Genomic DNA, 13,550 nt, shown 5'->3' with positions numbered 1-13,550 from the left:
GTGTGCGGTTAAAGGAGGAGATTTGGCTGATTTGTTGGTATCAGATTGAAGTTTTTGTGAGGAGGTTGGTTTGTGTGGATTGGAAGATTTGTTTTAGGAAGTGGGAAGTGTCATTTGAGTTGTGGTTTGGGGTGTATATAAAGGGAAATTTGGCGGCAAGTTGGGCTGAGAAATCTGCCCTTTCGTTGCCTTTTATGCCTATGTGGCTTGGTATCCATATTATTATGATCTTCGGGAAGTGTATGGTGATCAGATTTCTGATTGAGGAGGCGTAATCGGAGTGGTTGGTGGGGTTTGTAATTGCGGTAATGGAGGAGAGGGAGTCTGAGTGGAATAGTTGGTGGAAGACTATTAGTGGGGTAGTGTTCTTGTTGAGTTTGGAGATGCTGATGTTGGTTGCTATGTGGATGGTCAGCATGTTGAATTTTTGGTTATAATTGAGCAAAAGGGGATGAGATGTTCTCGATATATTTATATAGCTCTGTCTCTGTGCTTAGTTTGTATTAATTTTTTTGTATTTGTATTGTTATATTTATTAAAATTTTATTAAATCTATTAAATAAATTTATTTTTTTTTAGGGAACTGTTAAAAGAGATATAGATCTCTCTGCCCTTTATATGGGGATTTCAGAGGATCGATTACCTAAGGAAATCATTCCACTAAGTTATGAAATACAAATTGAACCTAACATAGAAGAACAAACATTTTGCGGCTACGTAAAAATAAATTTGCGTTGGATTGCCGACTTAAAAAAAATTGTTTTACATGCTCATTTCGACTTGATTTTAAAAGATGATAAAATAAAACTAAACCAAATTAAAAGAGATTTTGGGTAAATATTAAAAAAAATTATTATTTTGTATACACAACAGTACCTTTATTTTAGCAACCATACAGTTTTCGAGAATATTACCATTTTGCGAAGCGGACGAATTCCACGAAAGTCTATCTATGTTTTGCATTTAAAAGAGCTAGTTAAAAAAGACTCTGAATGTATTCTTGAAATCCCATTCGAGGGAAATATTTTGGAAACTTCAGATGGACTATTTAGAGGATATTATACCAATTCTACCACTCTTGACCAGGAATTATATTTGGCTACAAATTTAAAACCAAACAATGCACGTCGCATCTTCCCCTGCTTCGATGAGCCTGGGTTAAAGGTGAGTGATCGGCTAAGCGTCGGACCATGGCAGCATAAAGAGCAGTTAAACATATGTAATATCTATATATTTTTCACCCTTTTTTTAGATATACATACATATACATTAATACAGCAATAAAGTAATAAAGTAAAAAGTTCTGTTTCTTTCGTAGTGACCAAAAAAAAAATAAAAGACATAAATATGGAATTTTCTGTCGTCTGTGCCAAAAAAACCTGCAAAAAGCAGATCACCCATGACCAGACCAATATCCCCTGCTGGCTTTGCGAAAGCGTAGTGCACGCAAAATGTGTAGGGATCTCGGGACGTGTAGGAGACGCCATTTCCCAAAACAACGGCCTACATTATAGTTGTGAGGAATGCCGTGCTGTGGAAAACGACATGCGTTCGTTCATGAGGCAGACACGGAGTGGCTTCAAAGAGCTGATCGTAGGCTTTAAACAGCAATATGTTCGGCTCTTGGCCATGGACACTCAGCTCAGCAGTTTACAGCTGCTGGCTGAGTCTCCGAGGCGCAAGAAATCTACTCCGCGGGACTTGCAAGTGCCGACTGCCTCATGTCCGCCGGCATCTGAAAAACTTACTCCGACCACTCCCTTAATGCAGCAGTTGATTACGTTTGCTACGCCAAGGGCAACGATCGCTGCTGGTGATGCAGATTCGGGAGCCCAATGCGTCACTTCGGAGACTATGCACGTAGACATGTCTGTAGCGTCCGTGTCTGTCGAGTCCGCACCCAACGTACTGCCATCACAGGTACTTGGCCTGTGGTGCCAAAACCACTGGTTGGAGTCCCACCAAAGCGACAAGTTTTTGTCTCGCGGCTAGCCCCTGACCTCACATCTAATGATGTAACCGCTTTTATACAAAGCAAAATAAAAGCCGTTGGCTTAAAGTTGGAAAAGTTTAACTTTTCCTACGCCAGGGTGATATCTTCCTTCAAGATAAGCGTCTCTCCGACTCAATTTGACACCATTTGTTCCGCCAAGTTTTGGCCGGAGTATTTGGTGGTTAAAGAGTTTAAGGCTAAGAAAAAGAATAGGCCCCCATAACTCTTCCTTGTAGTCAGACCAGTGCTCCATCTCCACCCTCATCTTCCACCTCAACTTCTAGCCATCCAAAAAACTAACTTCCTCTCTTTTAGTAACCTACCAGAATGCTAGAGGCTTGCGTAATAAGTACTTGCTCAGCACTTTTTTTCTTGAGAGTCTCGCATTTTCGTCCCATGTTATTGTGTTTACCGAGACTTGGCCGGCTTTAAGGACATCCTTAGTTCCGAAGTTTTGGCAGGTCGGTACACAATTTTTAGAAATGACCGCTCATCTCGACGTGGAGGTGGGGTTCTCATTGCAGTGGACACAAACTTCACGTCGGAACATTTCATGGTCCAGGTTCAACAAGACCTGGAATTCCTGCGCGTAAAACTGATTCTCCCAGGCTTTTCCATTTTCATTACTTGCTCGTATATTCCACCTTCCTCGGATATCTTAATATACGAGCATCACCTGTCCGCTTTAAAAACTGTTTCTTCCTCGCTATCAGATAAAGACCATATGATAGTTCTTGGTGATTTCAATTTGCCAGGTACTGTTTGGTCTTCGGTAAACGAGTCTAATAACCTTGTGCCCATGTCACGACATTACTTTAACGACGGCTTGCTAGACCTATCCCTGTCTCAAGTCAACCATGTGAAAAATTCCTTGGGTCGATTGATTGATCTGTGCTTTGTCTCGGATCCGACCATAGCGTTGTTAACCCGAGCCCTTCCGCTCACTATACCTTCTACATTCGAAGTGTTGGTCGATATTGGGCCTACTGTATTGGATCGATTGGGTAGGCTATCTGAACGTGTCCGCTGCTTTCTTAAAGCCGAGTTTACGATGCTCAATAACCCCATTAGGGATTTTTATTGGTCCGCTCTGTACTTGTGCACTGACGTTATGAAAGGCACAAACATTTTTTACAGTGTACTTGACACATTTATTGATTCTGCTGTCCCACCTTCTTGTCTGGTTAGATCTGGGAAACCTCCTTGGTTTACCAAAGAGCTTACTGCTTCACTGCTCGTTGAGTTGTGTTTAGCTCTAATTTTACTCGACTTTTAGTCTAACACCTATCTTTCCTGCATGCGGGTCATGCCGCAGCGCCCCTCGGTCGGTTGGGCAGGAGGAGGGGCTGCGTTTCTGCCTGTGTTCCGCACGTATCAGCTAAGCTTCGGCTTAGTGTCGCATTGGATACTTGATGGTGCAGTCATTCCATATCAACGTCCAGACATGAAAAGATCGTTCATGCATCTTTGGAATGTGGCAGGGGCGTTGGTTAGCCCACAAGGCATTCGAGTATACTCGTAATGACAGTGTTTGGTAGAGAAAGCCGTTTTCGCTATCGAGTTGGGTTCCATTGGGATTTGTTGGAAGCGGTAGTTTTGTGGTTGTTTGTTTTTTCTTTACTTTCTTCATTCGCTTAATTAGTTACGTTCTGAGACTTGCTGGTCTGTGATTGATCATGTGGTGCACTGGTGGACTGCGTAGTGTGGTGTTTTGCGGTTGTGACTGCCTAGTGCAGTGTCTTGTGTTCTTGGCCTCTTGTGTTCGGTCTGATGTACTGCCTAGTACAGTGTCTTGGGTGTGGGCTGATGGACTGCCTAGTGCAGTGTCTTGTGTTCAGGCTGATGGACTGCCTGCTCTTTTGGCCGATCTTGGCCCTTTTATGCAGCTGGCGATCGCAGCTGAAAGCAGGAAATAATTGCTTATTGCTAACTTATGCTTTTTTGGTGACAATAATTGGGTCAGAGTGGTTTTGCTGAGACTGCATCCCGGAAGGTGTGGACTGCACTTGGGTATTTGGTTTCAAAATGAGTTTTTGCTAACTCTGCATCGCGGAAGTTGAGTGGTAAGTCGAGTGGTTGCGAAAGATCGTCAGGAAGTGGTTGACCGAGAATTTTGTGCTATCTTCGCTGATTGCGGAATGATGCAGAATGGGTAGAGTTGTTGATCGAGAGTTCTCAATTTTAGTAATTGCGTGCGTTGCTTAAGACTATTTTATTTTCCGGAGTGCTGACGCACCGCTATTTGTGGAGAACCGTGCTTCATTGGCCCTGTGTATATCAGTTTGATTATTGTTGCAGACCAGCGTGGATGTGCTGACACTCCGCTGTTTGTGACGAGCCATGGCTAGAACTATGGTTCGTTACAGAGTTATACAACACTTTCTTCAATTTCTCTTTCTCTTCATCGTTTAGATGTTCTAGCCTTACCCTGCAGTTCTAAAAGTCACTTTTCACTCGTGTGTTATGTTAAAGCTCAGCGAAGTCATACCGCATCGGTTGGTGGCTTAATTCAGAATGTTTATTGAATATCTTTTTGTTCTTATCCTAGGGTACAATCGTTCTTATGTATAACGGAGAGCGAGAGTTCTCCCATGCATTATATGAAAAGAGTACCACCGCATAAGTATTAGTGCGCGTGGTCTCTGCCTGAGTCTAATGGAAATGCAAGATCAGCATTAAGGGGCTTTTGAGAGTGAGACCCATCGCCTATGTGTTAGGGCGTTTGGGTTCTGCCTGAGTTCGGGTAAATGCCTTCTCAGCAGTTTTGGTAGCTGTCCGATCTGCGTTCAAGTCTTAGATCGTTGCTGTGCAAAAGGAATGTGTAACATAAACATAAGTTGTTTATGTCACTGCTCATATGTATATATGTATTTATATATATAACAGAGTGTTACATATGTACATGCATGGGTTCACTACACGTGATTCATTCGGTGAATCACTCATGGCATTTCCTAAGCAACTGGTGACTCACTGGTGAAACTCCAGATGAAATTTGTATGGTCATGTCCGCTTTTGTCACTCGTGAAACTTCATATGAAATTTTCTCTGAATTTTCTAGTGATTTCACCGGTGGCTTATACGTCTGTGAAAAATCACCTGTGAAACTTCTCATGAAATTAAAAGGAATTTCACGGATAATTTCATATAAAAAAAACACCCAAAAATGTTTTTCAAATAAAAGTAAATAAAGTAATATATTTATTTTACACCGATGTTCTAGATTTTTTGTTTATTAAAACCGACTTGATCGGGTTAATAAGCACCAATGCTCCTGAAATGAAATAGTCCGCGGGGCATTTTGAACATTTTTTTGCCGCAAGTCCCGTTTAGGTTGTACTCCTGGACTCCTGTTTCGTTCAGCACACTTTTGAGGCACCTAGACAATGGGGGCTTCTCCAGCAACTTCCGAACTTTTTTGATCTGTAAATAAATAAGTCAAATTGCATATATATTTTTTTAAATTAAAAATCCAGTATTTACAGTTACATGGGTTTCCTCGAGCAAAAAAAAAAACACACGCAGCGACACGCTCGGTTAACCACGCGGCTAGAATTTTCTAAAATCTAGCCATCATTTTTCTAGCGAAACCCATGTAACAATTTAATTTAACTAACAACGCACACTGTAATCACTTTAAAAACATTGAAAAACTACTTTTAAAAGGAATAGACATCGAAATAGACGCACAGCACGAAAAAATCACAGGCCCTCGCAACAAAAGATGGCACCAATTAATCGGTTTTTCTCCCATCATCCCTTTGAGGAGACGAAATGAGCGAGAGTAGAAGAGTTAGGGTCGAATGCAGGAGAGAAAACTAAAAATATTCGAGAGGGGGAAATCTATGGATATCTGATTCTCTTTCTTATGTGTCCGCTTCGATCTGCAGCAGTTGAAGCTGGACAGAATTTCGTGCTGACGTCGACGTCGCTGCCTTTGTCGACGTCGAGCCCGAAATAATTTTTCCTATGACACTTTCATGCCGTGACTGCCAGAACTGCAGGGTTATTTCTCCTAACATTACAGTGTTGTCTTTGTAATTAATTACGGCCTTGCTGGCCATCAGATATTCTCTTCCTAGAAGGATATCGTTCGAACATTACGTTCGTTCTCTTTCGTAGTGACCAGACGTGTTTTTGTTTTGCGCTCCGCATTTTCCTTTTGTTTAACTTAAACAGCCGGTGTTTTTTATCTATAATTTAACTCTCTAACTAACTTACATTAAAATCATACTTTTACCGCGGGTGCATGCCTGATAATTGTGTAAAAACACAACTTATTTAATAAATTTTGTGCGTCGGTTAGTCGTGTGTTTGTGTTGTTGCTTTTCGTAAGTACGCCCTCTCATTTCATTAAGCCGCCCTTTGTCGTAGTTATTGCCATCTATCACTCTCTCTATCACCTAAATCTCAATAACTGTTCTTTCGCTCTCGCTCTTGTAACTTTTTGTGCAGTAACGCTCTCACTTATAAGCTGTTGCTGCAACCACTCTCTTCTCTCATCTTTTACCGATTTCGCTTTAAGCATTGCTCTAAGCATTTGCTCTCTACAGTGGTCTGATTGCTATTTGTTTTGAACTTTTTTTCCCGAAGTAAAAAAAAATAAAAGACATAAATATGGAATTTTCTGTCGTCTGTGCCAAAAAAACCTTCAAGAAGCAGATCACCCATGACCAGCCCAATATCCCCTGCTGGCTTTGCGAAAGCGTAGTGCACGCAAAATGTGTAGGGATCTCGGGCCGTGTAGGAGACGCCATTTCCCAAAACAACGGCCTACATTATAGTTGTGAGGAATGCCGTGCTGTAGAAAACGACATGCGTTCGTTCATGTGGCAGACGCGGAGTGGCTTCAAAGAGCTGATCGTAGTTTTTAAACAGCAATATGATCGGCTCTTGGCCATGAACACTCAGTTCAGCAGTTTACAGCTGCTGGCTGAGTCTCCGAGGCGCAAGAATTCTACTCCGCGGGACTTGCAAGTTCCGACGGCCTCATGTCCGCCGGCATCTGAAAAACTTACTCCGACCACTCCCTTAGTGCAGCAGTTGATTACGTTTGCTACTCCAAGGGCAACGATCGCTGCTGGTGATGCAGATTCGGGAGCCGAATGCGTCACTTCGGAGAGTATGCAGTTAGAAATGTCTGTAGAGTCCGTGTCCATCGAGTCCGCACCCAACCCCTTAACTATCCCCTCAGTTTCGCTCCCACCAGCTAATAGATGTCAAGACTTTATAAAAAATTTCGAGAAGTTGGTTCTCCCTCTTCTTTTTCTCACTATGTAATAGCTCGGCCAAATTTCTCCGTTCTTAACGCTCAATGCTATAAAGACTACCTATCTCGATGCAGGATACGATTTTCACAGGACCCTAAACAGTTTTACAGCTTCGTAAATAGTAAGCGTAGAACGTCCGCACATCCATCCTCGTTATCTTTTCTCCATATGTCAGCAAACAATGATCAGGCAATGGCCGATCTTTTTGCCAAATTTTTCCAAACAACCTATTCTCATGAAAGCTACTCTGGTCAGCCGTATCCATACAGTTTACCAAGGTCGAATGGCATCTTCAGCCCCTTGTTAAATGAAAGCTCACTGCTTCATGATCTTCGACTAGTTAAGCCGTAGTATAGTTAATTATAGAGGTATATCTAAGTTATCCGCTATTCCTAAAAAGTTTGAAAAAGTTTTAACTCCGCACTTGCAACATCTCTGCAAATCACTTATATCTCCGTCCCAGCACGGATTTATAAGGCGACGATCAACAACCACAAATTTATTAGAGTTTACCTCTTTTATCATTAAAGTCTTTCAAGGTAACTTGCAGACGGATGTCATTTACACTGATTTTAGTAAAGCATTCGATTCTGTAAACCATTCCCTTTTAGCACAAAAACTTGACCTTTTAGGGTTTCCGCCTAATCTTTTAAGATGGATTTCTAGCTACCTTCGTTCTAGGTCTCAAAGAGCCCTCTTCAAAAACTCCTTCTCTTCACCTGTTAAGGTTACTTCTGGAGTACCACAGGGCAGCCATCTAGACCCCCTACTATTCACACTCTTTCTTAATGGCAGGTAATTCAGTATTAACAAACTCTCGAGTACTTATGTATGCGGATGATGTTAAACTTTGTGTCCAGTATAAGGACATTTCTCTCGCTTGCAATCCGATCTCAATAACTTTCAGTCATGGTGTTGTGCAAATATGTTACACCTAAATGCCTCGAAATGCAAAGTAATGACATTTCATCGCTCCAGCCCCCTTTTGGCTCTTTATAGCCTCTGCGGTGGTTCTCTTGAGAGAATTACCTTGGCTTATGATCTTGGTGTTAAATTAGACCCAAAGTTAAAGTTTTCTGAATACATTTTGTTTTGTAGGAGGGTGGATGTTGGTCGTTCCCACAGTTCGGATTCCCAATAAATAACGAGAAGGAACGTGTGAGTCGTTTCTGCGGACACGACTCTACTTATACCCGTACTCAGTCAGTATATACATTTTTGAGCTTATGATTTTATAGAATTAAAAAAAAAAAAATGTTACATTTTACATTTTTTTGCTACATCTGCTATCTACATCTACAATGTATATTCTACATCTAACATGTAAATTATACATGTTCCATTCATATTCTACATCTCCTCCGCTATGGGGCGCGAGGAAGGAAAATGAGTTGCGTTGTTGTTTGATGGAGGGGGGACAGGGGAAGCAACTGAAAATAAATTTCTTCATTCTGGCTATAATTATGATCCGATCTGATTCAGATTTGGTAATCTGGTAGATATGGGTATTCTCTACGATACTGCGTTTTTAGTTTTATCGTATCTTTAAAACTGTGCCTGCCACAGATTTTCGTCCTTTGTGGGGGCGGAAGGGGGCGGGGCGAAATTTTGAAATACACTTGTAGCAGTGTGATATCACATGAGTCTGGAAACCAAATTTGGTTTCTCTAGCTCTTATAGTCTCTGAGATCCAGGCGCTCATCAAGACGGACGGACGGACAGACGGACAGCCGGACAGACGGACATGGCTATATCGACTCGGCTATTGATGCTGATCAATAATATATATACTTTATGGGGTCGGAAACGTTTCCGTCTCTGCCTTGCACACATCCACTTTTACCACAAATCTAATATACCCCTTAACTCTTATTTGAGTACGGGTATAAAAAGGCGGGGGCGTCAACTATAATTGGCGTGTATTTGGCGTGCACAAAGCTGATGGCTGAAGACGGTTGTAGATAGGCGCGTAGGTGTCGAGAGACTATTCTCTCCCGCTCGGCCTACGGCTAGCGCCCGTGATGGAGCGCCGAGTGGATCGCGTCCACGCCGCGCGAGAGCGAAGGGCATGGGAGAGCGCGCGAGCTAACAGAGCGCTGTTAACCGCGCTGCTGCCCTAAACATCCTCCCCCCCTTGCAGGACTGCAACATCACCTCCTATGGCTGCGTACAGGCCCCGGACACAATCCATCCGAACACAGTGCTTTGGGCCACTGGAAGGCCGTCTCCTCGAGCAAGGAACCCGGGTTGGATCACCTTCTGGTAGACATCCGCTCCCAATACTAGAGAGACGGTGGCCGGGCGATGGAAATGCTCATTGGCAAGGCTGATGTCGTTGAACCTGACCCGAGTCGCCTCGCTCAAGGGTCGCAGCGGCGTGCGGACGCGTAAGCGGGGCGCCAGTTTGAGGACCAAGTCCAATTGGACATCGCCGGTCCTTGCGCGGATAATAGCTGTGGCCACCTTCTCCGCTCCGATGCGCGTGCTGGGCAACTTTAAGTCGGCGGCCAAGGAAGCGTCAATGCAGCTCACAGGTGTGCATGGGTCGATGAGCGCCGTTGTCTCGTGGGTTTTCGTTCCCGTGTCCAAGACCACTCGGGCTGTCGGGAGGCAGTTGGTGCTTCGGTGCTGGAACAGCGTATCGACCGATGGAGCCGGATGACCCACGATGGGTCGGCGATCGGCTCGGGACACTGGAGCTGGAGACGGACCTGGAGTCGCGGCCGACGACTTTGAGCGGGCTGGCCGCCGGGAGGGCCCCGTCTTGGGGCGTCTTTCCGGAGAACGGGGGCAGCGATCGGCTCGGGACACCGGAGCTGGAGACGGAGCTGGAGGCGGAGCTGGCGACTCCGAGCGGGCTGGGCGCTGGGACGGTCGCATGTGGAGCAGCGTGTGATGGTCCTTGTGGCACACCTTGCATCGGCAATCCTTGCCAGAGTGCTGATGAGCCGGGCAGTTCCGGCAGTATTTGTTTACCAGCACGGCTCGGAGCCTCTTCGCCACGCTCAGCTTGAGGATGGCTTCCGGAGCAGACTCGGCAGCGGTAGGAAGCTTGTACTCGAGAGCGTCTGCTCCCTGAGGTGTGGTTGACACGGGGTTGTGGAGCCATCAGGATCTGGATGCAAAATGAACTGGTTCGGAAAAGAAGAATCGGAGAAGCATTAGTAACGTGCTAGGAACAGGTGACAGGCACTTCTCTAAGTACTGTTGGAAGAACAAACGAGGGCTTTTTGGAGGCGAAAAGAAACTTGGATGGAATAGTAGACACGGAGAGGCATTATTAAACGGGCTAGGCACAGGACGCCTTCCGTTATTGTTGTACGGGACGAGGGAGTTCCCCCGGAAGGAGAACGACTTTTGCGACCGGGCGTTTGAGCACACCGCGGGCAGTAAGAATGTCTACCACCCGAACCCTGTTATCGGCGCCGGGATACACGGACTGTACTCTTCCGAGTCGCCAGTCGTTAGAAGGCAGGTTATCTTCTTTCACGATAACCATATCGCCGATCTGAAGATTGGGCATATCCGTCTGCCACTTGTTGCGCTTGTGGAGTTCCTTGAGGTACTCATCCTTCCACCTCTGGCAGAACTGCTGGTTGAGGGCCTTCAAATGCTGCCACCGATTAATGATCGACTGGAGGTTCTCTTTAATTTCGGGCTCTGCGGTCGCCATTAACGGTCCTCCGATAAGGAAGTGCCCTGGAGTGAGGGCCAGCAACTCTGTCGGACTTTCGGACATAGGTGAGAGTGGCCTGGAATTTAGGCATGCTTCAATCTTAGCGAGCAGCGTCGAGAGCTCCTCAAAGGTATATTTCCGGGTGGACGTGGCTTTGTAGAAGAGCGTTTTAAAACTCTTTACGCCGGCTTCCCAAAGGCCCCCCATATGTGGAGCTCCTGGCGGGATGAAACGCCATGCAACCCGTTGATGGCTGTATGCCTCAGTCACCGAATCCTGGAACGCCTCTAGATAGTCCCGAGAAAGTACAGCTGCTGCTCCCACGAAAGTTTTTCCATTGTCGGAATGGATACGCTGCGGACAACCTCGTCTAGCGACGAAGCGAGCGAAAGCTGCTAGAAACTTCTCGGTGGTCAGGTCGGAAGGAGCCTCCAAGTGAATGGCCTTCGTGGAAAAACATACAAATACGCACACATAACCCTTGGTGATCAGGCACGCTCTCCCGGTATAGTTCCTTATGTCGAAAGGACCTGCATAGTCAATACCGGTATGGGTAAACGGTCTGGAGAAAGAAGTTCGGTCTGTCGGGAGATCACCCATCAGTTGGGTCTGTAGCTTCTTCTTGTGGATGATGCAGACCTTGCAGGAGTTCACCACGCCCTTCATCAGGTTCCGGATTCTCGGGATCCAATATTTGCAGCGAATGAGGCGCGTCATCAGTTGATTGCCGCCATGGAGAGTGATCCTGTGCGTGAAGTGAGCGATCCCCTGTCGGTCTAGAAAGGGGTTCACATTCAAAATGGAGCTTAAACTTGGCACGGGACGTTTACCACTCAGGCAGTGAGATTCTTGGGGGAAGTCCCGGCGCTGAGCCTCTAGGATAAGAGTTCGCTCCGCTTCGTTAATTTCCCCACTAGTGAGGTGGTCCCTACATGCGAGTGTTACTTTCCGGCAACACTGAATAAAACGTAGAACATATGCCCGCACTCGAAGAGCCTTCTCAAGCTGGGAGAATCGCTCCAGGAAATCTTCGGGTGGGCTGGAAACGAGATGGACCTTCACGGCCCGCTGCTCTAGGGTTTGAACTGGAGTTTCGGCGGCTTGGGCTGGCCATTGATCACGTGGAGATTGCAACCACGCTGGTCCATGCCACCAGAGTTGGCTACCCACCAGTTCTGGTAAAGCGACGCCTCGACTGGCTAAGTCAGCGGGGTTATGTTCGGAACGAACATGAGCCCAATGACTGGTTTCGGTAGTCTGAGCTATTTTCGTCACTCGATTGGCCACAAAGGTATTCCAGTGGCAAGCGAGCTTGCTCAACCAGGCCAGTACAATAGTAGAATCGGTCCAGTAGTAGCATTGATGACTTTCCGTCGGCATGCTTGGCAGGATAGCCGTCGCCATTTCGGAAAAGAGCACTGCACCGCACAGCTCTAGTAGAGGAAGCGAAACGGTTTTCACGGGAGCGACTCGTGTTTTCGCCGACAGTAGATGCACCGTGATATGCTGGTCACACTCGACGCGCACGTAGACGTACTTGGCACCGGGAGCCAGCCAGCGTTGGTAAAAACAGTCATCTTGCAACCAGATCTCCTGCATAAAAATCTTGGACCGGACAAAAAAAAACCCCCCCCCCCGGGCAAAAAAAACTTCCCAAATTGGGAAAGAACTTCTCGCTTGGTGTAGGATAACTCAAGCGTGAACACGGGAGAAACAAAGAAGAACTCGTCTGACGCCGCCTTCCAGCGAACTCCGAGGGCCTTTACCGTGCTCTCGGCATCGATTTCCAGAAAATCGGTGTGCAGGAGGTGGTCACTCGGAAGCTCGTCCAAAATCTCCTTTCGGTTGGACGTCCATTTGCGCAGTGTTTCCACCTGCAGAGCTGAGGGCGGCCTGCAATTCGTGCATAGCCAGCTGAGCCTCCTTGATGGAGTCTGCCCCGGCTAGGACGTCGTCGACGTACATGAAATGCCGTACAATGTGACTTGCCTTTGGAAATCGCGACTGGATGTAGTCGGCAAGCTGTTGCACTACCCGGATGGCTAGAAATGGAGCGCAATTGACACCAAAGGTCACGGTTTTCAGCTCATAATCCCGAATCTCATCCTCCTGGTTTCGAAATAATATTCGGTGGAAGGGTGTGCACGTTGGATGTACCCAAATTTGGCGATACATCTTTGTAATGTCGGCGTTGAAGACGTATCGGAAGTAGCGCCACTTCAGGATTTGGAGGGTTAAATCGGATTGGAGGACCGGACCAGCATGAAGAAGATCATTTAAGCCGTTCGCAGAAGGGCTGGACGCGATGAATACCACGCGAACTTTCGTGGTAGTGCTCTCCGGCTTGATTACCGCATGGTGCGGAAGATAATAATTGGCGGACTCGTTAGTGGACGGAACCTCTGTCATATGATCGAGATCTAAGTATTCCTGGATCACAGAGTTATACTGTTCTTGAAATGGAACGTTTCTCTTTAGCCGATTCTCATTTCGGAGAAACTGAGCTAGGGCAATGGACCTTGAATGCCCCAGGCCTGATCCACAATGATCGGGGTCACGAAACGGCAGTGTTACCACGTACTTTCCACTTGACGTTCTTGACGTGGTTCGC

At 46.0% G+C, this 13,550-nt stretch overlaps 1 protein-coding gene across 3 annotated transcripts in view; it reads left to right on the top strand.

Moving 5' to 3' along the window:
- Nucleotides 1-13,550, top strand: part of LOC111076699 (leucyl-cystinyl aminopeptidase) — a 227,761-nt gene that overhangs the window by 54,474 nt on the left and 159,737 nt on the right. For all 3 annotated transcript variants that reach the window (XM_041593718.1, XM_041593719.1, XM_041593720.1), the window contains exons 3-4: nt 580-833; nt 888-1,164. In XM_041593718.1, coding sequence (XP_041449652.1) covers nt 580-833; nt 888-1,164 — 531 coding nt within the window. The remainder of the gene's footprint in view (nt 1-579; nt 834-887; nt 1,165-13,550) is intronic.

The sequence above is a fragment of the Drosophila obscura genome, unplaced genomic scaffold, assembly GCF_018151105.1.
Source record: "Drosophila obscura isolate BZ-5 IFL unplaced genomic scaffold, ASM1815110v1 contig_198, whole genome shotgun sequence".
Classification (NCBI taxonomy): Eukaryota; Metazoa; Arthropoda; class Insecta; order Diptera; family Drosophilidae; genus Drosophila; species Drosophila obscura.
This window is presented reverse-complemented; position numbering and strand designations above follow the sequence as displayed.